The 26,093-nt window shown below is 42.2% G+C and overlaps 1 protein-coding gene across 1 annotated transcript in view; it reads left to right on the forward strand.

The window, feature by feature from the left end:
• The window catches only part of LOC140364321 (cadherin-12-like), a 297,054-nt gene that overhangs the window by 139,015 nt on the left and 131,946 nt on the right, over positions 1 to 26,093 (forward strand). The window contains exon 5 of the mRNA XM_072450418.1: positions 10,251 to 10,438. Within this exon, the coding sequence (XP_072306519.1) occupies positions 10,251 to 10,438 (188 nt within the window). The remainder of the gene's footprint in view (positions 1 to 10,250; positions 10,439 to 26,093) is intronic.

Genomic DNA, 26,093 nt, shown 5'->3' on the forward strand with positions numbered 1-26,093 from the left:
GGAAGAGCATATTGCGCGGGACATATTCTGAGCGTATTCGTTCGGTGACATTATGCAAAATGTCTTCCGAGGCAGAAAGCGAAAACAGGACGTGTTCCCTCTGGTATTTCAAGGAGGCGCGAGGTCCGGCCTGAATTTCAAGCTGGACGGCCGAATGGTCAAGACGGAACAAAAGGGATATTTCCATAATGCTGTCGTGGCCCGAACCCGCTCTCTCTTGTTCTTTCTTTTGCATCTATAAAGGGGTTAAAGGTGTAAAAGTGCCAGGAAAAGCTACCGTACTCATAAAGAATAGAATAAAAAAGAATGAGTTATGCATTATTTGATCTTTGTCAGTCTTCTGAAGGACTTTTAGACTCTTAGGTGTTTGAAAGGCGTTTTACTGGTAGATGGGACTTGTAACTTGTAACTAAGGCTGAGCTCACACTTTATTTGGCCCTAAATTGAGCCCAGTTCTGTTTAGTCCCAATGTGGACTTGGGCTGGTCCCGTTCAAGTCCTTGTTTAGTCCTGATCCAGTCCTGGTTTAGTCTTGGTTTAGTCCTGATCCAGTCCAGGTTTAGCTCTGGGTTTAGTCCTGGTTTAGTCCTGGTTTAGTCCTTGTTTAGTCCTGATCCAGTCCAGGTTTAGCTCTGGGTTTAGTCCTGGTTTAGTCCTGGTTTAGTCCAGGTTTAGCTCTGGGTTTAGTCCTGGTTTAGTCCCGGTTTAGTCCAGGTTTAGCTCTGGGTTTAGTCCTGGTTTAGTCCAGGTTTAGCTCTGGGTTTAGTCCTGGTTTAGTCCTGGTTTAGTCCAGGTTTAGCTCTGGGTTTAGTCCTCATCAAGTCCAGGTTTAGTTCTGGGTTTAGTCCTGGTTTAGTCCTGGTTTAGTCCTGGTTTAGACCTGGTTTAGACCTGGTTTAGTCCTGGTTTAGTCCAGGTTTAGTCCTGGTTTAGTCCTGGTTTAGACCTGGTTTAGACCTGGTTTAGTCCTGGTTTAGTCCAGGTTTAGTCCTGGTTTAGTCCTGGTTTAGTCCTGGTTTAGTCCTGGTTTAGTCCAGGTTTAGTCCTGGTTTAGTCCTGGTTTAGTCCAGGTTTAGTCCTGGTTTAGTCCTGGTTTAGTCCTGGTTTAGTCCTGGTTTAGTCCAGGTTTAGTCCTGGTTTAGTCCTGGTTTAGTCCAGGTTTAGCTCTGGGTTTAGTCCTGGTTTTAGTGTGAACGCTTTCTAAAAAATGAAACAATGTTGTACATCATCACATGTCACTTTGAATCTGACTTATGCTTTATTGTATGTTCTGTTCATTGTGTTGCTTGAAAAGACAATGCTGCGTTGACTTTATTGTTACGCTAATAACTTAAAAAAATCTACGAAAATGATTATAGAAATAACACATGCAGATTTATGTGGACTTTTTTTGTTAGAAATGTGTCTAATCTAAAGGTGTACTTTGTAGCGCTGATCAATCGGTGTTGCACTGTAATTTTTTTAGCTGTAAAAGCGCATAATATATTCATATAATCTAATAAATGTAAGATAGATAAGTGGAGAAGCAGGTGTTATATCCTCCTGGACCAGAAAAGTTACACATAGCGCGACTTTAATCATAACATGAACAAAATCTGTGGGAGATATCAACAAAAATGAATACTTGTGACCCAATAACAATAGTTAAAAGTGTCAAAACATTTCTTTAAACGTATTAACTGAGGTTTTATGATCAGATAAAGGCTGAAAATCAGTCACAAAACTTCAGAAACATCATCTTATCCCATGAAAGTTTAGGACATAACTTTTCCACCACTTTTGTAGCATTTTGTGTATTAAACGATGAGAAACCCACATTTTTAAAGTTTTATTCCAACCTTCCCGACTAATTCATCGACTTAGATCAAATCCATAACACGCGTCTCCGTTCTCCGTCCGCCAATAACTTTACACTTTAATAAGAAGCCGTGAGCTGGATAAGTCGACTCAATTAAAGGCGAATCATCGATCTCGAACCTTTTAAAACATCAGGTCCGTTGAAAACACATTGCCAAAGGAAGTGATGATAATTTGGCCCCGGGCCCTTGATGGCTTGTATTAGCTGTGACAGAGTGTCCATAGATGAGTGCGTCTCTCCCATTAACAGCCACTCATCTCAATAACAGCCTGTACGCCATCTGCCGCCGCGCGCTCTCTACGCACTATTTCACATTGTTGCGATAGCATTTCGCTTAAAACGCCCTTATCGTATCCTTGAAGAGAAGGTTAAATATATTTGGTGAGGGGGGGAGGGGTGAATGCATTCCATCAAAGAGCCTATTATTTATTGAAATGATAACGCCCGAATTCACCCGTCGCCTTTTTTTAGCGCCGCTGAAACGCAATCCCGGGATCAAGAGCGAAGACGGGGCGGAAAAAACACGTAAATCCATCGGAAAATTGAAATGGGAAAGTTAAAAAATGTTGACTAAACACTAACTACTATTACTATTCCCTTTAGTCAAAAATTTCTACTTTCCCCCAAAGATGTTAAGTAGTTTTTTTTTTCCTGGCAGAGAAGGAGGGTCTAAGGATGCTGGGACATTTGTCTAAGGGCAGGGGATGCTGGGACATTTGTCTAAGGACACAGGATGCTGGGACATTTGTTTAAGGACAGGGGCTGCTGGGACATTTGTCTAAGCACAGGGAACTTTGGGACATTTGTCTAAGGACACAGGATGCTGGGACATTTGTCTAAGGACACAGGATGCTGGGACATTTGTCTAAGGACACAGGAGGCTGGGACATTTGTCTAAAGACAGGGGCTGCTGTGACATTTGTCTAAACACAGGGAACTTTGGGACATTTGTCTAAGGACAGGGGAGCTTGGGACATTTGTCTAAGGACACAGGATTCTGGGACATTTGTCTAAGGACACGGGATGTTGGGACATTTGTCTAACGACACGGGATGCTGGGACATTTGTCTAAGCACAGCGAATATTGGGACATTTGTCTAAGGACACGGGAGCTTGGGACATTTGTCTCAGGACAGGGAACTTTGGGACATTTGTCTAAGGACAGGGGATGCTGGGACATTTGTCTAAGGACAGGGGAGCTTGGGACATTTGTCTCAGGACAGGGGACTTTGGGACATTTGTCTAAGGACAGGGGATGCTGGGACATTTGTCTAAGGACACGGGACATTGCCAAGTCCCTATGAACATGGTTTAATCTGTTCTCACTGTCTCTTCGTGGAAACTGCTGTGATTTTGGGCGTTACAGAAATAAATTGAATATAAATGAAATTGGATTGAAAAACACACAAAAAAAGCTGAGTGGCCTGAATCTTTACAAAAAGATCTCATGCTTGTAACCATGGAGATGTTATTTCTCTGCCTTGAATGTTCCACAATTTTGCATTAAACTTATTTATCTTGTATTTTTTCCATTAAAATAGCTTAAATGCTAAAAAAAAACGACAACAACAACAACAGTCATAACAACATGCATTGTCAGCGGAGTCTCCTCTCCACTGATCCACTGCGTTACCATGGATACAGCTGTGTTTAACGCCATGAGATGAAACTACAGCTCAAATTGTCGGTGTAATCCCTCATTCGTCCAGGCCTGTTCCATAGTAGAAAAAGCTTCAGTTGTAGTCATCTGGACTCAGTTAGAAAAAATAGACGTTTCGACTCTCATCCAAGAGTCATTGTCAATAAAAGAATTTAGATCGAGAACTCCGATATTTATACTATTCTGTGGTAAGACCCGCCCATTGGGAGGAGCCTTCCTGAAGAGGAAAGAGTTGTTTGTTTCAACAGAAACTCCCCCCTTGTATCTACCGAGCCTATTCAACCCTTTAATGGGCTATTAGTCTCCCCTTTGTCTTAGTGAGACCCTGGCTCACCCACCCTGAGTACCTGATTAACATCTAAATGTCCTGGTACTGGTCCTCTACCTCTCCAGGGGTTCAGGATCCCATTGTACACTACAGGAAGCTCTTCAGGAAGGCTCCTCCCAATGGGCGGGTCTTACCACAGAATAGTATAAATATCGGAGTTCTCGATCTAAATTCTTTTATTGACAATGACTCTTGGATGAGAGTCGAAACGTCTATTTTTTTCTAACTGAGTCCAGATGACTACAACTGAAGCTTTTTCTACTATACAGCTCAAATTATATAACTTTATTTAACCAGGACGAGATTCGGCAGAGATTTAGCAATAACATCTCCATGGAGACCAACAGACAGGGAACCCTCCACCAGGAAAGAGCACATAGAGCACCTTTAATGGATTATAATATCTCATTAAGTGCCAAAAATAGCAGAAAATTGCGTGGCACATCGCTGCTACGTTATTAAATTAGATTGGCTTTTAGAGGTATTTTTAATCCAAACAGCTTGAGAGAAAAACGTGAAAAGATGACATTTTTCTGTCAAATCAGCAGCTAACCTTTCCCGCTTAAATTACGGGCTGTCTGCGCCGATCCTCGCTCCGCAGAGCTCCTTTAAAACCAACATGAGAAGACCGAGAAAGAAAACGTCCCGCTGACAGTTTAACATCCAAAGACCTTCACGTTTGGACCCGGTGCAATGAAGAGGCGCTGTCATGTTTCAGTTCAGTGGGCCGCTCGACTCGTGTGGTCTCAGTCTGCCCTTTACTGCAGTGGGCCGCTCGACTTGTGTGGTCCCAGTGGGCCGCTCGACTCGTGTGGTCCCAGTCTGCCCTTTACTGCAGTGGGCCGCTCGACTCGTGTGGTCCCAGTGGGCCGCTCGACTTGTATGGTCCCAGTCTGCCCTTTACTGCAGTGGGCCGCTCGACTCCTGTGATCCCAGTCTCCCCTTTACTGAAGTGGGCCGCTTGACTCGTGTGGTCCCAGTCTCCTCTTTACTGCAGTGGGCCGCTCGACTCGTGTGGTCCCAGTCTCCTCTTTACTGCAGTGGGCCGCTTGACTCCTGTGGTCCCAGTCTCCTCTTTACTGCAGTGGGCCGCTCGACTCGTGTGGTCCCAGTCTCCTCTTTACTGCAGTGGGCCGCTCGACTCGTGTGGTCCCAGTCTCCTCTTTACTGCAGTGGGCCGCTTGACTCCTGTGGTCCCAGTCTCCTCTTTACTGCAGTGGGCCGCTCGACTCGTGTGTGGGCCGCTCGACTCGTGTGTGGGCCGCTGGTTTTCATCATCTTTGGGACGTGCAGCGGTGCAATCACGTAAGAGCCTGTAACGGTCGTAAAAGCGCTTGTGCTCGTGCCCTAGTTTTTAAGCAAATTATTCCCGTAAACTTGAATTATTGAACAGAAAATCTACATCATTTTGATATTGACAGTAATTTATCTGTTTTACTTTTATGCCAAATCACTCTTTACTTCTTTTTTTTAATCCAGAAGTGAACTAACTGAACCAAAAAGGCTTTTTTTTTTTTTTTTAAATACATGAAATACAGACAAAAAACAGAAAAAAGTTGAAAATAAGGGAGTGGCATGAGAAAAATAAATAAATATTTTTTTATTTAAGTTGAGTTTTTTTTGTCCCTTCTGTCATAACAGTTGTAAAAGTGTTTGTGGTCGTGTCCTAGTTTTTAAGCAAATTATTCCCGTAATTATGGGATAATTTGAATTATTGAACTGAAAATCTACATCATTTTGATATTGACAGTAATTTATCTATTTTTACTTTCATACCAAATCTTTCTTTACTTTTTTTTTAAATCCAGAAGTGAACTAACTGAACCAAAAAATTAGAACATGGATTTAAAAAAACAAAATTAAAAACAGAAAGGAAAAAACACACACACACAAAAGAAGAAACACCAAAAAGTTGAAAATAAGTGAGTAGCATCAGAAAAAGATGAATTAGAGCATATTACATTCTGAATAATTGTCCCATTTTATCCATTGTTTTTTAAATTGAGTCCTGAGGTTATTTTGTTCATTGTGTCGTAACAGTTGTAAAAGTGTTTGTGTTTTTTAAGCTAATTATTCCCGTCAATTTGAATTATTGAACAGAAAATCCACATCATTTTTATATTGACAATAATTAATCTATTTCACTTTCATACCAGAAGTGAAAATAACACTAACTACTATTACTATTCCCTTTAGTCAACACTCAGAGATGTGTGAGAAAAGTGTGTGTTAAGTGTGAGAAAAGTGTGTTAAGTGTGAGAAAAGTGTGTGTTAAGTGTGAGAAAAGTGTGTGTTAAGTGTGAGAAAAGTGTGTGTTAAGTGTGAGAAAAGTGTGTGTTAAGTGTGAGTAAAGTGTGTGTTAAGTGTGAGTAAAGTGTGTGTTAAGTGTGAGTAAAGTGTCTGTTAAGTGTGAGAAAAGTGTGTGTTAAGTGTGAGTAAAGTGTGTGTTAAGTGTGAGTAAAGTGTGTGTTAAGTGTGAGTAAAGTGTGTGTTAAGTGTGAGTAAAGTGTGTGTTAAGTGTGAGTAAAGTGTGTGTTAAGTGTGAGTAAAGTGTGTGTTAAGTGTGAGTAAAGTGTGTGTTAAGTGTGAGTAAAGTGTGTGTTAAGTGTGAGTAAAGTGTGTGTTAAGTGTGAGAAAAGTGTGTGTTAAGTGTGAGAAAAGTGTGTGTTAAGTGTGAGAAAAGTGTGTGTTAAGTGTGAGTAAAGTGTGTGTTAAGTGTGAGTAAATGTGAGTAAAGTGTGTGTTAAGTGTGTGTCTAAATGTGTGTGTTAAGTGTGAGTAAAGTGTGTGTTAAGTGTGAGTAAAGTGTGTGTTAAGTGTGAGTAAAGTGTGTGTTAAGTGTGAGAAAAGTGTGTGTTAAGTGTGAGAAAAGTGTGTGTTAAGTGTGAGAAAAGTGTGTGTTAAGTGTGAGTAAAGTGTGTGTTAAGTGTGAGTAAAGTGTGAGAAAAGTGTGTGTTAAGTGTGAGTAAAGTGTGTGTTAAGTGTGAGTAAAGTGTGTGTTAAGTGTGAGTAAAGTGTGTGTTAAGTGTGAGTAAAGTGTGTGTTAAGTGTGAGTAAAGTGTGTGTTAAGTGTGAGAAAAGTGTGTGTTAAGTGTGAGAAAAGTGTGTGTTAAGTGTGAGAAAAGTGTGTGTTAAGTGTGAGAAAAGTGTGTGTTAAGTGTGAGTAAAGTGTGTGTTAAGTGTGAGTAAAGTGTGTGTTAAGTGTGAGTAAAGTGTGTGTTAAGTGTGAGTAAAGTGTGTGTTAAGTGTGTGTCTAAATGTGTGTGTTAAGTGTGAGTAAAGTGTGTGTTAAGTGTGAGTAAAGTGTGTGTTAAGTGTGAGTAAAGTGTGTGTTAAGTGTGAGAAAAGTGTGTGTTAAGTGTGAGTAAAGTGTGTGTTAAGTGTGAGTAAAGTGTGTGTTAAGTGTTTGTCTAAATGTGTGTGTAAAGTGTGTGTCTAAATGTGTGTAAAGTGTGTGTCTAAATGTGTGTGTCTAAATGTGTGTGTAAAGTGTGTGTCTAAATGTGTGTGTAAAGTGTGTGTCTAAATGTGTGTGTAAAGTGTGTGTCTAAATGTGTGTGTAAAGTGTGTGTTTAAATGTGTGTGTAAAGTGTGTGTCTAAATGTGTGTGTAAAGTGTGTGTCTAAATGTGTGTGTAAAGTGTGTGTCTAAATGTGTGTGTCTAAATGTGTGTGTAAAGTGTGTGTCTAAATGTGTGTGTAAAGTGTGTGTCTAAATGTGTGTGTAAAGTGTGTGTCTAAATGTGTGTGTCTAAATGTGTGTGTAAAGTGTGTGTCTAAATGTGTGTGTAAAGTGTGTGTCTAAATGTGTGTGTAAAGTGTGTGTCTAAATGTGTGTGTAAAGTGTGTGTCTAAATGTGTGTGTAAAGTGTGTGTCTAAATGTGTGTGTAAAGTGTGTGTCTAAATGTGTGTGTAAAGTGTGTGTCTAAATGTGTGTGTAAAGTGTGTGTCTAAATGTGTGTGTAAAGTGTGTGTCTAAATGTGTGTGTAAAGTGTGTGTCTAAATGTTTGGCAGTGAGAAAAGAGCGTTGCACTTTGTCTGGAGAAAAGCCAAAGTGAATGCTGCACATTCTCTTCTCTTTTAGTTTGATTCACACTTTTGTTTTCGATCTACTTTTCAGAGTAAAGTTTTCTGCACTGAGTGAAATAGTTCTGGTCCACTCCGGCGGACATCGGGGTTAAAGGTCAGCTTTGTGATTGACAGCCCATTGTTCAAGATCTGTCCAGCCAAACTGACTCACCGGCTTTAGAAAGACTCAAACAGCACGCTTCAGGCAAACTCTGTCAGTTTATTCTTTTTATTATTCTTGTCCTGGTTTGGTCTTGGTTTCCTGGTTTGGTCTTGGTTTCCTGGTGTGGTCTTGGTTTCCTGGTTTGGTCTTGGTTTCCTGGTTTGGTCTCGGTTTCCTGGTTTGATCTTGGTTTCCTGGTTTGGTCTTGGTTTCCTGGTGTGGTCTTGGTTTCCTGGTTTGGTCTTGGTTTGGTCTTGGTTTCCTGGTTTGGTCTCAGTTTCCTGGTTTGGTCTTGGTTTCCTGGTTTGGTCTTGGTTTCCTGGTTTGGTCTTGGTTTCCTGGTTTGGTCTTGGTTTCCTGGTTTGGTCTTGGTCTCCTGGTTTGGTCTCGGTTTCCTGGTTTGATCTTGGTTTCCTGGTTTGGTCTTGGTTTCCTGGTGTGGTCTTGGTTTCTTGGTTTGGTCTTGGTTTGGTCTTGGTTTCCTGGTTTGGTCTCGGTTTCCTGGTTTGGTCTTGGTTTCCTGGTTTGGTCTTGGTTTCCTGGTTTGGTCTTGGTTTCCTGGTTTGGTCTCGGTTTCCTGGTTTGGTCTTGGTTTCCTGGTTTGGTCTTGGTTTCCTGGTTTGGTCTCGGTTTCCTGGTTTGGTCTTGGTTTCCTGTTGTGGTCTTGGTTTCCTGGTTTGGTCTTGGTTTCCTGTTTTGGTCTTGGTCTTGGTCTTGGTTTGGTCTTGATTTCCTGGTTTGGGAGACCAAGAAAACCAAGACCAAACCAGGAAACCAAGACCAAACCAGGAAACCAAGACCAAACCAGGAAACCAAGACCATACCAGGAAACCAAGACCATGCAATATGTGATTGTGGAACGTCCTTGACAAACAAACAAACAAACTCACATCAATCGATGTATTAAAATCACAGTTGAATAAACACGTCCAGCCTCTTCCGTGCAGTTCAAACATGATAATAAGTGTTTGCCGTTTCACCTGCAGAGTCCCTCTCACGTGGCGGTGCTCTGATCCCTCTTTGGGGCCTATCAAAGCGTCCTTCTGCGTTTGTTGATCTTTACGTCTGAAAAAACCCTCCCATTACGAGCGCCGCAGCCTCCTTGATGTCCAAACGCCGCACTGAGCTACGTCACGCGTGTAGACGGACTTCAGTCGCCGAGCCGTGTCGAGCAAATCAGCTCCGGGCCCTCGGCAAAAGCGAGATACGTTATGTCCATGTGATGTCCGGCGATAAGAATAATAGCAATGTTGAGACGGTGGCAAAGCGGTAAACTCCATTTCCTCACGAGCAGAAGGTCTTGGGTTTGATTCCCCCCCTTGGTTTGGTGTGTTTGTATTTTCATGCCTCAGGAACTAGACAAAAGCAGCTTTGTCCTTTAGTTCTGTCATTTTGGAGTTAGTTTCTGCCTCAATCCTGGTTCATCCAAATAACCACAACCAGAGCAATGTGGTTTACCCCATTCAGTCTTAAAGTAATACATAATTACTGTATTTTCCGAACTATAAATTGCACCTTTTTTCATAGTTTTGTCCGACTTATACTCCAGAGAGACTTATATGTGATATTATTTGTTATTTTCACACTGACAGCAGCAAGAGGGCGCTCTAGGCTCTAAGCGACACAGAAGAAGAATCTGCACTTCCTCTATACCTCTGGAGTTTGTGGAGTTGTTTAGAAGTGACACAGAGGAAGAAGAATTCAATGGATTTAGTGATTTGGGGTAAAACTGATGCTTTGGTAAACTTGTTAGCATGTTCTTTATGCTATAGTTATCTGAATAACTGTTCACATGTTACGTTAACATACCAGACACTTACCACAGTTCTGTCTGTGCCTCATGTAGCTGAAGGTGTTAGCGTTAGCATACGTCATGTAGCTGAAGGTGTTAGCGTTAGCATACGTACACCTATTCACCATGTTCTCTCATCTGTTGTTAGTTTAAATTGCATTTCACGATTAAATGTGTTGAAATAAATTTCCCCCAAAAATGCGACTTATACTCCAGTGCGACTTATATATGTTTTTTTCTTCTCTATTATGCATTTCTTGGCTGGTGCGACTTATACTCAGGAAAATACGGTAGTTTATGCCTCAAACCTGGTCCATCCACAAACAGAGCGATGTGTTTTAATACATAATTAACCAGTTCCCTCGTGTGTTTTGTTCGCAGGTTTCTTCCACCTCCGCGTCCCAGAGTCCTCCACGGTGGGCTCGGCGGTGGGCCGGATCAAAGCCCACGACCTGGACATCGGGAGGAACGCCGAGGTGGAGTACACCATCGTCCCGGGAGACGGAGGGGCCATGTTTGACATCGCCACCAACGAGCACAACCAGGAGGGCATCATCATCCTCAAGAAGGTGAGGCGCTGTGGGGGAAGGAACCGTCTCGGAGCGGCTGGAGTCACGTCTGGAGTCACGTTTTTGACTTCGGAAATGTTTTTCGTAGGCGTCGGTTGCAAATCTTACCGTTCTCAGCTGTGTCTGTGCTGAAGCTGGACACTAGAAGTTAACGTGCTTTGCGGCGTGGTAGATAATCCTTCAAATACACTTTGTTCACGTTGTTTTCGTGTGAAGTAAGTCGTATTATCACATTTGCTGGAAATCCCTGAAGCTCTAAACAGTCTTTTCTTTTGATTCTGGTCCAAAAGTAAATGGCGTTAGTGGATTTATCGACGTTTGTTGGTGAGTCACACACATTTATTACTGCTTATATTACACGCTGTAAAATGGGATGTTTATGCAGCGTTCAGTGCAATTTTTTAAGCCAGATTTGTCATTTGTGACTGGTTCTGTTTCATACAATGTTTATAACGTCGTCACTGAACAAAGAGTCACATGAAATCACTTTTAGATGAACCAAACGGCACAACAATCATAAGTTTTATATCGTGTCCAAGTGGAGCTATAACCGTATTCAAATCGTGTGGTACGACGTTATCATCGTTTGTTTTTCATGGTAGAATATTTGTTGTAATATTGTAACAAAATTGTGCAAGTTTTACTTTTTACAACTAAAATGTCTTGAAAAGCATTTTGTGTGAATCATCTTAGGACTTCATAACTGTTGATGTTTATAATTGTACTTCCTGGTTGGAGCAGTAGATGTGCATCATGTAATTCCACAACTGTTACCTAGCAACCATGATGCTAACAAAGTCCACAATCCATATACAGCACACAATAGTTATCATCTGACACATTGTATTGTTAAAATATTGTTTAAACAGAGAATTGTGTCTGTTGAGGGTAAATTGTCCCTTTATTTAAAAAAAAAAAATCACAAAATGATGTCACAGCGTGGTAAATATTTAACACTGGGACGATCCCTGCAAACCGAGTCATAATTAGAAAAAAAAACAAGAGCCTGCACTTTGCTCCAAGCATTTAAAGGAATAATAGAGGATTTTTTGCCAATTTGAGAACTCAATTGACTGTTTTTTAAATGCGCATGTGCTCTCTCTCAAAGATTCTCATCATTGGATCATTGTGACAGCCCATAATATTGAGAGACTTGTGGTACAATATCACAATCTTTTGTTACATCCCAATCACTGAGTGTTTGGTTTTTTCTCTTCATGTGACACATTTAACTCCAGATGCTGTTTCCATTACAATCCTCCTCATGTGGAAACCCTCATGTATCTATATGTGCACGATCGGCTCTATTGCTAAACATTTCTATTGCTAAACATATCTATTGCTAAACATTTCTATTGCCAAACATTTCTATTGCTAAACATTTCTATTGCTAAACATATATATTGCTAAACATTTCTATTGCCAAACATTTCTATTGCTAAACATTTCTATTGCTAAACATTTCTATTGCTAAACATATCTATTGCTAAACATTTCTATTGCCAAACATTTCTATTGCTAAACATATCTATTGCTAAACATTTCTATTGCCAAACATTTCTATTGCTAAACATTTCTATTGCTAAACATATCTATTGCCAAACATTTCTATTGCTAAACATATATTTTGCTAAACATTTCTATTGCCAAACATTTCTATTGCCAAACATTTCTATTGCCAAACATTTATATTGCTAAACATATCTATTGCTAAACATTTCTATTGCCAAACATTTCTATTGCTAAACATTTCTATTGCTAAACATATCTATTGCCAAACATTTCTATTGCTAAACATATATTTTGCTAAACATTTCTATTGCTAAACATATCTACTGCTAAACATTTCTATTGCCAAACATTTCTATTGCTAAACATATATTTTGCTAAACATTTCTATTGCTAAACATATCTACTGCTAAACATTTCTATTGCTAAACGTTTCTATTGCTAAACATATCTATTGCTAAACATATCTTTTTCATTAACACTGCCTTCTGCGTAGCATCTGTTAGCGGTTGCCTCCGCGCTGCCCTCGTCTGCAGACCAAGTCCGTTGCACTGGATCAAAAACAATAGCGTCGCATCAGAAGCGGTCGTGTTGCCAGCTGTTGTTTACTCCGTCTCCTGTTGCTCAGAGTGCAGTGAATCTGCGCCGAGCGCGCTGCGCACCGCACGCCGCGCCGAGCGCCGCGGGTTTTCACGTGTTAGCCAAAGTGAAATTGCTGCGTATTGAAGATGTGACACTGGCAGTTGTAAAGGAGCCAGCCGCGCCCATTCAAAGGGATGGTCACCGGTTGGCACGGGAACGGTTTTGATGCAGACTTCAGTTTGAGCCGCTTGGATGAGGTTGTTCTCCTCGGAATGAACAAATACTTACAGTGTTGATCTGTTTGTTAGATACATCTGTGGAACTAATTATGACGATACATTTGACTAGAACCTGAATGTGGAGTAAATAAACCTGACATGATGCTATTGTGATGTGTAGCAGCCAATGCACTGTATTTGACCATTTGCATTGAAATGAGAATATCATGTAACTCCCCCCCCATTATTATCAATTATTCATTATTATTATAAGGTCCCACTTCCTGCCACATCACGTCCCCTCAGGACCTCGTGTGGGTCACATCATGAAGGATGCAGTGGCATTCTGGAGGTGGTTTATGAGAAAAGCAACAGTCATGTTTTTGGTTCTGTCAGAGCAGTGTTATTTAATTAATGATAATGCCTGGATTCCTAATGCTTTAGTTGATCCATGACTTTGCCTTTTTCTATCAAAATACTTTATGTATACTCTTTCATGTACTACTATATATACTGAAGGGGAAACTAAATATATTAACCATTATAACCAACTATATTCATTTTACGAGACTGTATTAAAAGTATAACCAACTATTTATTTTAGACTGTATTAAACTCCTTTTACGCAAAACACATACTCCATTGCATTTGAGACACTCACTGCTCCTTTTGAGACGTTCTCTGATAAGGAAGGACACCTGGCCGGAGAGAACCATCCTCGGAATATGACGCCTTCTCCCAGTATTCTTCCATGGGCTTTTTCGCATGTCCGTGTCCTTGGAGTCTGCAGTCTCTCTGGTGTGTTTTGCTTATAAGGAGTTTAACCCTAGTTTAATACAGTCTAAAATGAATATAGTTGGTTATACTTTGAATACAGTCTCGTAAAATGAATATAGTCAGTTGTATGATATAGTAATGGTTAATATATTTAGTTTCCCCTTCATTACTTAACTGACTCTTAACAAAACTGCATTTCAAAGGCTGGTACGTCGGGTCAGATCCTTTTTCAACAGGGTGCACTTTCTTACACCCGCCCAACTGAACCGGGCCAATCACAGAGCGTCCTTAAAGCGCAAATGATCGTGTCCGAGCGCTGCACAGATTAAACTTTGGCTGCTCTCACACACAAAGGTCACGTGTGTTAATGTTGCTCTACGCTCATGTTTCATCCAAATCCGGAGGAGAGTGTGTCGCAGAGAGGACTTTTGTTGTATTACAGTAGTAGTAGTAGTAGTAGTAGTAGTAGTAGTAGTAGTAGTAGTAGTAGTAGTAGTAGTAGTAGTAGTAGTACTAGTACTAGTACAGGGCGCTTCAGTGCTACTTGAAGACATCATTGGGCGGGTGCTGTGCTTGTTTGTGACGGTGTGCACAGATCCATGGTGTGAGCGAGGCCCAGAGAACGTTCTGCAGTCATGTGTGAACCCTTAACCTCCAAACATTCATAAACCATGAACACCAGACGTGTTTTGACAGCTGCCACTCACTTGACCACGTAGCAACCGCGTAATAAACACTCTGCCTAGCAACACATCCGTCCTGGACAGTTCAGTTAAACAATACAGCAAATATAACTTATAATTGCGCCACAACTTCACGTCTTCATTGGGATTTCATTGACTGGAATGTTCAAACGTAACTGGCATTCAGTTTATTTAGCTCCACAAGCATCGTTTCAGGTCAGATCTGTGGAGCGGCGAGCCTGGTCACCGAAAGAATATATGTTTTTTTAGCAATTTAAACATATGTAATTGAATAAATGCAATAGGTTTATGAAATACAAAGGTCTCTAAGTGTAAAATATGTGTATAATAATGTGTTTTCTGCTTCTGTTGCTGGAAACGGATCGCTGTGATGCAAAGCGCTGACAACAAGTTGAACCCTTATGCACTATGGCAACAAACAAGACTTTAAGTAGTGTTCTTCATGCGCAGTGAGGGATGTTGAAGCAGCAGAAAGGGCGTAACGGCACAAAGTCCCCACCGGCGGAGAGAAGGATGGTTTAATAAAGAGAGCAAACGTTTTATAGGCAGTAAAAACAAGACTGGCTTTCCAAAACGACACGCGCGGTTTTTACGACGGGGGAAGTGGTCGGTATGATCGCTAGCTCGCCCGCGCTGTGGGCTTTGTGTGGGGAACGCTGGGTCATGCGGGATTTCTCTGCTCAGAACAACTATCGATGTCGCTACAGGCTAATGTCGTAATGAGCGGGAGAAACTGGGCCAGATATGAAGAGAGTCTCTGGTGAGCTGCGTGTGATGACCGCGCCGGAATATATGGGCTTCTGTTGTCATGGCGGGTGGATTCAAACACTCCTGGTCTGATTTTAAAATGTACATAGTAACGTATTTTCCAGACTATAAATCACACTTTTTTCATAGTTTGGCCGGCGAATTATACTCCAGAGCGACTTATATGTGATATTATCATTATTTTCACACTGACAACCACAAGAGGGCGCTCTAGGCTCTAAGCAACGCATAAGAAGAATCTGCACTTCCTCTTCCTCTGGAGTTTGTGGAGTTGTTTAGAAGTGACACAGAGGAAGAAGAATTCAATGGATTTAGTGATTTGGGGTAAAACTGATGCTTTGCTAAACGTGTTAGCATGTTCTTTATGCTATAGTTATCTGAATAACTGTTCATATGTTACGTTAACATACCAGACACTTACCACAGTTCTGTCTGTGCCTCATGTAGCTGAAGGTGTTAGCGTTAGCATACGTCATGTAGCTGAAGGTGTTAGCGTTAGCATACGTACACCTATTCACCATGTTCTCTCATCTGTTATTATTTTAAATTGTATTTCAAGATGAAACGTCTGTTCTTGGTCTTGGATTTGATCAAATACTTTTCCCCCAAAATGCGACTTATATATGTTTTTTCTTCTCTATTATGCATTTTTTGACTTGTGAGACTTATACTCCGGAGCGACTTATACTTTTTGTCTGTCTTACTTTCCTTCAGATGTTTTACCTTGATACATCCTGAAAAGACAAATCAAATCTTCATTAAACCAAGTGAAAGACCTTGTGCTTGAGTCCAGATTCCACCCTCGATGTTGGAACACTGGACCGTCCAGTGTTCTGTAATTCTGACCGTCATCGAGACAGATATTTTTAATACTGCACATACTGTGGAACATTCAGGGCGAAGCAATAACATCTCCTTAGAGACAGGTGGGTGTCAAACCCTCCAACAGAGCACAAGTTAGTTCAAACAAGTTAGTTCACTTTTAAACGGAGCAAAAGAGACCCACACGCAAAATGAAAATCAGGTACAAACTTGGACTTTATGCTTATCTTGTAAAGTAGTAAAGTATAAAAGATGACATACACATATAATATTAAAGCTGTAACTTTTCTAGTCGATCCACCACACTTGACTACATTCATGGGCCAAGCTACAAGTCAGGTCTGTGGAGAGGCGACCGCTCACACAATGATAATTTTTGTTTTTAAGGTATTTTTGAGCAATCCTTTTTTTTTTTTATGAATACACACACAATAGACAAGTTCATATTACTGTGGAACAAAGTGAAGCAAAAACATAACCTCGGAGACTAGAAAAGTTACACGTTGCACCTTTACTTCCATCCGTCGCAGTGGTTTCTGTGAAGTTGCTCCGGCGTTGCTCCATCTTGCGCGTGGGAACAGAAGATTAACAACAACAAAAGGCCTAAATCAGTGCTCTATAATTATAATATGTAAGTTGCAAAACAGTGGGACATTTAGCAGATGCTAACGCCAAATCTCCGCCGCCGTTGTCACAGAGCTAGCTCTTTGACTGCTTTAGCGACTGTACTTGGATACGCGGCGGAGATGGCAGCTCTCCATCTGGACCCCGGTGCTATATAAAGAACAGTCGGGGCCCATTTACTGCGCCATATGCTGCTGTTGCTAAACGGATTAATACATTCAAAGCTCTCTGACCCGGACGCTTTGATCTCTCGCTCCATAAGTGTCTCTTAATACCATTTAAACTCGCTTCCGTGGGCGCTCGTCTGGTCATCTCACTACCATTACGTAACCGCTGCAGGACGGTGCAAGTTGTCGAAGAGGGCGCGGAGACTGGCGTAACGAAGCGTGGGTGTAACGAAGCGTGGGCGTAACGAAGCGTGGGTGTAACGAAGCGTGGGCGTAAGGAAGCGTGGGCGTAACGAAGCGTGGGTGTAACGAAGCGTGGGCGTAAGGAAGCGTGGGCGTAACGAAGCGTGGGTGTAACGAAGCGTGGGCGTAAGGAAGCGTGGGCGTAACGAAGCGTGGGTGTAACGAAGCGTGGGCGTAAGGAAGCGTGGGCGTAAGGAAGCGTGGGCGTAACGAAGCGTGGGCGTAACGAAGCGTGGGCGTAACGAAGCGTGGGCGTAACGAAGCGTGGGCGTAGCGAAGCGTGGGCGTAACGAAGCGTGGGCGTTACGAAGCGTGGGCGTAACGAAGCGTGGGCGTAACAAAGCGTGGGCGTAACGTAGCGTGGGCGTAACGAAGCGTGGGCGTAACGAAGCGTGGGCGTAGCGAAGCGTGGGCGTAACGTAGCGTGGGCGTAACGAAGCGTGGGCGTAACGAAGCGTGGGCGTAACGAAGCGTGGGCGTAACGAAGCGTGGGCGTTACGAAGCGTGGGCGTAACGAAGCGTGGGCGTTACGAAGCGTGGGCGTAACGAAGCGTGGGCGTAACGAAGCGTGGGCGTAACGAAGCGTGGGCGTAACGAAGCGTGGGCGTAACGAAGCGTGGGCGTAACGAAGCGTGGGCGTTACGAAGCGTGGGCGTAACGAAGCGTGGGCGTAACGAAGCGTGGGCGTTACGAAGCGTGGGCGTAACGAAGCGTGGGCGTTACGAAGCGTGGGCGTTACGAAGCGTGGGCGTAACGAAGCGTGGGCGTAACGAAGCGTGGGCGTAACGAAGCGTGGGCGTAACGAAGCGTGGGCGTAACGAAGCGTGGGCGTAACGAAGCGTGGGCGTAACGAAGCGTGGGCGTAGTGAAGCGTGGGCGTAACGAAGCGTGGGCGTTACGAAGCGTGGGCGTAACGAAGCGTGGGCGTTACGAAGCGTGGGCGTTACGAAGCGTGGGCGTAACGAAGCGTGGGCGTAACGAAGCGTGGGCGTAGCGAAGCGTGGGCGTAACGTAGCGTGGGCGTAACGAGGCGTGGGCGTAACGAAGCGTGGGCGTAACGAAGCGTGGGCGTAACGAAGCGTGGGCGTAACGAAGCGTGGGCGTAACGAAGCGTGGGCGTAACGAAGCGTGGGCGTAACGAAGCGTGGGCGTAACGAAGCGTGGGCGTAACGAAGCGTGGGCGTTACGAAGCGTGGGCGTAACGAAGCGTGGGCGTAGTGAAGCGTGGGCGTAACGAAGCGTGGGCGTTACGAAGCGTGGGCGTAACGAAGCGTGGGCGTTACGAAGCGTGGGCGTAACGAAGCGTGGGCGTAACGAAGCGTGGGCGTAACGAAGCGTGGGCGTAGCGAAGCGTGGGCGTAACGTAGCGTGGGCGTAACGAAGCGTGGGCGTAACGAAGCGTGGGCGTAACGAAGCGTGGGCGTTACGAAGCGTGGAAGTAACAAAGCGTGGAAGTAACAAAGCGTGGAAGTAACAAAGCGTGGGCGTTACGAAGCGTGGGCGTAACGAAGCGTGGGCATAACGAAGCGTGGAAGTAACAAAGCGTGGATGTAACGAAGCGTGGAAGTAACAAAGCGTGGATGTAACGAAGCCCACGCTTCGTTACATCCACGCTTTGTTACTTCCACGCTTCGTTATGCCCACGCTTCGTTACATCCACATGTAACGAAGCGTGGGCGTGTAGACAGTGGGTTTGGGCGGGGTTTCTCTGGTTGCAACATGCAAACAGACTCGAGCTGATTCGGATCACGGGTTTAGGGTCGTGGAAGTCATACGCTCTAAATGTCCATAATACCCATCACGTGGGTAAAAAGAAAAGATTAAAACGTCTGTGTTGTTCAAGTTCAGTAAATTCATATTGGAAGCCATTTTTATTACTTTCAGGGCTGTATTAGTAGTTAACAAGTCAGAGCTGTTTGTTTTTTGACCAGCCAAACACTTATTTCTGTTGCACATTGAGACTTTTAATACATAATTGACCCGATAAAGGTGGTGAGTGAAGGCTAATGATTGGGAATATTACAAATAAAGCGCATTATTAATGACAATCTGAAATTATGTATTATTTTCTGACATTTTCACATAAAAATGCCTCGGCCTTTGGTATAAAAACTGTAACAATTACGATGATCTTTTTTTGTAATATTTATTATTGTCACGATTGGTTGATTCGTCTTTGCAGCGCTATTCATGGCTATTCTTTTACTTTTTCAAACTTTCAAACGTCATATTTACAGTTATTTATGATTCAAAATACCTCAATATATCCAGCTATTTTCAAACAGAGAAATAGACAATAGTAAAATGAAAATAGAGAAGAATAAACATAGAAATATAGAGTTCCAGACACTGCAATAATCTCCGTAACATCACCCCATTACATAATCAATAATGTATTCATAACTGAGGGCGTTGTTCTGGAAAAAAAAATCTATCAAAAGTTCCCATGGTTGAAATAGCAAGCTTTCGTTTAGCTCTAGTCCTCCTTTTGCAGCACTTTTGTAACCACTTTGAGTCTGGCCTCGTCTGAATGTATTTTCACTCTTAAGAGAAAAGGGACTCTCTTTTTATGGCGTATTGAAGCAGCAGACAGTGAAAGGTAAATGTCCAGCGCAGCCATTTTGCAGGTATTTTATGTCCCCTGTGTTGTGCGAAATATAAAGGCCACTGTGGCAAAAAGGAGTCGCTACGATGGTTTACAAGAAAATTGCTGAGCGTTATTTAGTTATTTAGTGGCTGGGGAGTTTTAGGAGAGCTGGCAGTTTACAGAAAAACTTTACTCTTCCTCACGTCCCTCTGTAGATCAAACTAAAGCACACACACTGTACATTACGTCTGTCGTTATTGGCCTTTACACATGCTTTGCTTTGACACTTCATGTTTTAGACGATAAAAGGGTGTGGCTTATACTCCAGAGCGACTTATATGTGATATTATTTGTAATTTTCACATGACAACCACAAAAGGGCGCTCTAGGCTCTAAGCGACGCAGAAGAAGAATCTGCACTTCCTCTTCCTCTGGAGTTTGTGGAGTTGTTTAGAAGTGACACAGAGGAAGAAGAATTCAATGGATTTAGTGATTTGGGGTAAAACTGATGCTTTGGTAAACTTGTTAGCATGTTCTTTATGCTATAGTTATCTGAATAACTGTTCATATGTTACGTTAACATACCAGACACTTACCACAGTTCTGTCTGTGCCTCATGTAGCTGAAGGTGTTAGCATTAGCATACGTCATGTAGCTGAAGGTGTTAGCGTTACCATACGTCATGTAGCTGAAGGTGTTAGCGTTAGCATACGTCATGTAGCTGAAGGTGTTAGCGTTAGCATACGTCATTTAGCTGAAGGTGTTAGCATTAGCATACGTCATGTAGCTGAAGGTGTTAGCGTTAGCATACGTACACCTATTCACCATGTTCTCTCATCTGTTATTATTTTAAACTGCATTTACAGATGAAATGTCTGTTCTTGGTCTTGGATTTTATCAAATACATTTCCCCCAAAAAATGCGACTTATACTCCAGTGCGACTTATATATGTTTTTTTTTTTTCTTCATTATGCATTTTTTGGCTGGGGCGACTTATACTCCAGATGTTTCAATTAGAAAACACACAAAAAAACAAAAACAACTTACGATATAAGCTCGCAGTTCGACACTGATGATTTATGGGCTTAAAAACTGTGCACGACTTTGACGTCACAATCCTGGGCGGAGAGTGGAACGTTACCGCTGATGAAACCGCCTCACATTTCAGCCTCACTACTCCGTGTTGAGTGCCGGACAATAACCATAACTTTGTAGACTAAAGATCGGATTATACTGTACGGACGGCAGCGGAGAACCTGAGCGTGGACGGTTTGCTGCGTCACAAACGTTTCACCGACATGTTCCCCGTGCATTAACGGAACTATTTTCTATAGCGTCGCAATCACATTCATGTCGAACTTTATCATTATGTACGAAGTGTTGGCTCCACAAACTTGCCCCATTCGTCCTGTCACTAAATCCTGACAAAAATCATATATTTGCGGTCAAATCATTGCTCGTCTTTCTTTTAACTGTTGATTTTACCGACAGAAAAGTTTGTTCCGTGTGAACGTATAGCTATAAACAGAGTCAACAAGCTCGGTTCTTGAATGTCACATAAATGCCACCTGTTGTGTTTATCCGTGGAGAACGCCAGACACGGCAGTTATCGGCTTGAATCGTACTCAATTAAATATTTATATCTCTATATCGGCCGTAAAACATTCTCCTGCCTCCACCACAGAAAGGCAGAAAAAACGTGCGGATCGTCAAGCGCTACAGCCGTTTCACGCCAGATTCGACCACTATTTTAAACTCGACACGTCCGCGGAGATCAAAGCGCTCTCGTGTTCACGTACGATGCTGAAAACGCCTCAGAATGGACCTGTTTTGAATATGAAATGATATGAATCCACCGCTCGTTAGTCCTCTGAGGCGTGTGGTTTGGAGCAGTTGAGACAAGAAATGTGAAGGTTCACGTGGGTAAAAAGCAACAATTAAAAGATCTGTATTGTTCAAGTTCAGTAAATTAATTTTTAAAGCCATTTTTGTTCGTTTTAGGGCTGCAACTAATGATTATATTAGTAGTTAAATAGTCAGCTTTTTGTTTCAGCCAAACACTTATTTCTGTTGCACATTGAGACTTTTAAAATACATTATTGACCCATAAATTGTGGTGAAGTGATTGGGAAAATTACAAATAAAGTGCATTATTGATGATAATCTGAAATTACTTATCCTTTTTTGACATTTTCACAAAATGCCAGATTTTACCACTATTTTAAACTCGACACGTCCGCGGAGATCAAAGCGCTCTCATTTTCACCTACAATGCTGAAAACGTGTCAGAATTTACCCGTTTTGAAGTAAAATTATATTAATCACATGGATGAAAAGCAAAGATTAAAAGGTCTGTATTGTTCAAGTTCAGTGAATTCATTTTGAAAGCCATTTTTGTTTGTTTTAGGCCTGCAAATAATGATTATATTAGTAGTCAACGAGGCAAATAGCCAAACACTTATTTCTGTTGCACATTGAGACTTTTAAAATACATTATCGACCCATAAATTGTGGTGAAGTGAAGGTATTAATGATTGGGAATAATAAAGTGCAAATTAAGTGCATTATTGATGAAAATCTGCCAGATTCTACCACTATTTTAAATTCCACACGTCCGCGGAGATCAAAGCGCTCTCATTTTCACCTAAGATGCTGAAAACGTGTCAGAATTGACCCGTTCCAAGTGGAATGACGTGAATCCGCCGCTCGCCCCGGGGCACGCGGGACCACGGGACCTGCAGAACGGTGAGTGATGCTCGCGACGTCCCCGGACTTAAACGGCTCGGCGCTGAATGGAACGGCCTTGTGTCGGCTAATTCTCATTCGACATCAAGGCTTCCCTCACAAACTCAACCCACACGCTCTTCCACGCACACCGAGCCACTGAGCCACCACCGAGCCGGTAACGCTGCAGCCTTGGATCTGCCGTAACGAGGCCGCGGACACATAAACGCAAAGAATCTCCGAGATTTGTTCAAACGAAGCCTGCGAAAAGTGGAAAAAAAAGTCTAACGTGATGAATTACCCAATTACCGTACTCTGCCCTAATATTTTGCCACCTGACCTTGTTTGAGCAAATCCCACAGAAATATGGAGCGAGACGGCTCAATCCTGCCACTTCTAATTAACCGCGAGTCGGCCGAATCCGCCGAGGTTGTTATTGCGGCTTTCACACCTACGGTAGCCCGGGAGGGACACGCCAAGCTGTTGTCAGCAAAGTAGGTCAAGGAAATGGGTCAGATGATAATATATATGTTATTTTTCTTTCTTTTCTGTTGATGTAGTTGATGCACAGGGTGTATCGTGATCTCTCGATGGTGTCTCTACAAAGGAAGATCTGTTTTCAGTTCCAGTAGCAGTATTTGAGTTTGCTTCCTTTAAAACTACTCCAAAACGTCATCAAAACATCCTAAAGAGTTGTTCAAACCATATTTAACAGTTTTTCCACCTGTTACGCTAACTTTACAACAGCAAACCTTTAAAAAAAGACAAAAAACGAGCTTTGAAACAAGGTCTTTACTGGGTTAAAGTTGGTAAAAATACTTCTCAAACTGGATAATTGGAACGTTTGATCAGTATCAGGAGATGAGAAGTCAATATCGGACCCATTACAATGTCCAGTGCTGGCACCAGTTTGAATATATACATCAGAATGGGTGCGTTGCTAAAGGAAATGAGCGGTGAGCTGGAGGTGAACTCTGCAATAAGTGACACTAATGAGGGTTCAGCGAGTTCGGTACGGGTCAAACAAAGATCATCTCCAAGACAGCAGCTCTGTTGAGATGTTCCCGGTCTTCAGTGGTCAAGGTGAAAAGTGGAAATAGTCTGACCAGCCAAAAAATATGCATAGTAGAGAAGAAAAAAACATACATAAGTCGCACTGGAGTATAAGTCTACTCCTACCGTTTCTTCTTCTGCGTCGCTTAGAGACTAGAGCGCCCCCTTGCGGTTGCCAGTGTGAAAATAACAAATAATATCACATATAAGTCGCTCTGGAGTCACATTAAGTCGCAACCTGGCCAAAGCTATGAAAAAACTGCTAAAAAAAACTACATATAGTCCGGAAAATACGGTAAAACGTTGTCATAAGGACATACGACATCAATAAAGTAAAAGAAACTGACAGAAGAGCAATCTAATGCTCTTTAAAACATGACTCAGAACATGATCTTATATCTTAAATGTCACCGTTGTCCGTCTGAAATGAGGCGATGTTTTTCTATGTTCACCAAATCTCTACCGTGGTTCTTCGCACCTATTTAGTCCTTGACCCGAATGTTTCCTGTGACGAGCGTGGTCCGACCATGTCCCTGGAGAGACGAGACAAAAACGGCCTCAAAAGCGCGCTCGGGAGTTACCGGCGCGTGCGTCACTTACATCAGGCGTCAGGACCCCCGCACGGCGCCGTTCTGACCGCCAATAACAGATAAGAGTCCAAAATGCCATGCCTTATCGCCCGCGTTTTAACCTCGCATTCCATTTGGCAGCCGGTGCGCCGCAGATGTCAACAGCTGACAAACTGTTGCGTCTCGCGGGCGTTCGGGGACAGCGCTTTCAACGGCCGCGTGCTCCCAGCGCCCCGCCGCAGCACGCATTCGGATACATCGACCTATCGGCGCGATCGCTGCTCCAGCGCGGCCTGATGCGGGAGCTCTTTGCAGCACTTTGCAGCACTTTACTCTCTCCAGAACGGCCTCTCCCGCGATGCACCCAGCCGCGGGTTTAAATGCCGTTCGTCGTCGCGGCGGCAGAGGTGTAATGGAAGCGCGGGAAACAGCGGCGCGTGCCCAGTTTGTGTAGCGATGCAGCCGTGAAGTGCTACGGGAGAAGAGCAAAGCGACGTGAATATCAGGAGGTGGAGATGATGGCGGGATAAACCTCGTCTGGAATTAGTGCTGCTGTTGTGGGTGTTCAAAGTGTCCAGAAAACTATATTTATTCAGCATTTTCTTCTTAACTGGAACTGATTGTAGTGAATATATCAGAGATTATAAGGTTGCAACAATTAAAAATAATCTTGACTAGACGACTATGAAAAATAATTGAAGTCTGGATTTAACAGACAAAAAAAACATTTGAAAATACATTTTAAAAAGTATTGTATTTATTGTATTTATTTATTTATTTCATTTTTAACTGTATTTATTTTATTTATTTTATTTATTTTATTTATTTTATTTATTTTATTTATTTTATTTATTTTATTTATTCTATTTGATTTAACAGTATTTAACCTATTTATTTATTTATTGTATTTTATTGTATTGTATTTATTTTATTTATTTATTTGAAATGGTCATAGCTGTTGCATTGGATTTCCAGTGTCAGACGTTTATAGATTTATTTTAACTGCATTTTAGTCGTCCGACCTGTAGGGGGCACTTCACGTTTGGTTGTTGTCTCTGGCGCCGGTCATCTTTAGGTAAATTAGTCACTTGTTTTAGCTTCTAATTTGTGGCGGATCACGTGCGTAAATGTTACGCACGTTTAATAGACGAAGGTAAAAAAGCTTCAGTTGTAGTCATCTGGACTCAGTTTTCAAACTGAGTCCAGATGACTACAACTGAAGCTTTTTCTACTATGGAACACGCCTGGACGAATGAGGGATTACACCGACAGACGAAGGTAAAGTTATTGTACATAATTCTACGTGAATGATGCAGATTTGTTGTTTCCTTATTTGGTCGCGTTAGACCGGCGGAGAAATGACATTTACTTTTAAACGAATTGTCAATTACATTCTGTTCCAACGGTTTCAAGCAGCTGTGAGGAAATTAGGCTAAAACAATAGCTTCACGCGTCGTACGTAGCAATTTGACAACGTAAATTGATTGAGTTAAGCTGCTGTGTGGAGTTAAAAACATGGAAAAACTTTGTGGAGGAGGAGATTGTTAAATATGTAAGATTATGCTTATATTGCTTACCGTATTTTCTGGAGTATAAGTCGCACCAGCCAAAAAATGCATAATAAACATATATAAGTGGCACTGGAGTATGAAATGCAGTTGCAAGTGTGAAAATAACAAATAATATCACATATAAGTCGCTCTTGAGTACAAGTATATAAGTATAAATATAAGTATAAGTCGCACCCCGGCCAAAACTATGAAAAAAGGTTCATGTATGTATATTTCATATTTGGAAACAGCATTGTAAGATGCCTACAAGCCCCAAAAACAGATTTAAAATGAATTAATCACTGAAAATATATATTATTTATCTTTATTAAATTACGGGTGTTTTTATTGCTCCAAAAAAAATCCATTCTCATTTTTTGGCTGGTGCGACTTATAGTCCGAAAAATACAGTAATGTGTACTTTTCTCTGTTTACATTATCGTACGTTCTAAAACATGATAAGCTAAAGTGTGTTTAAAGGCCACAACACGTGTCTTTTTTCAAATATAATCATTCATTCTTCACTCGTCGCCATATTTCTCCTGAACGTTTCTGTCCGCGTCGTCTCAATCCGTGAGCGCCGACATCCACGCACACGCTCAGCTCAAATCTAAACACTTTATGTAGAAAATGAATAAATAAATAAATCCAAATGGCATTCAGGCAGCAGCTGAGTTCAGCCACAGAAGATTAAAAACGTGGCCCTCGTCGCAGCTCCGCCTCTTCCTTCCGTCGTCAAATACGTTTAGCGCTCAGT

This window comes from Eucyclogobius newberryi, unplaced genomic scaffold, assembly GCF_026437365.1.
Source record: "Eucyclogobius newberryi isolate DKJ021-1_F unplaced genomic scaffold, fEucNew1.0.hap1 SCAF_18, whole genome shotgun sequence".
NCBI lineage: Eukaryota > Metazoa > Chordata > Actinopteri > Gobiiformes > Gobiidae > Eucyclogobius > Eucyclogobius newberryi.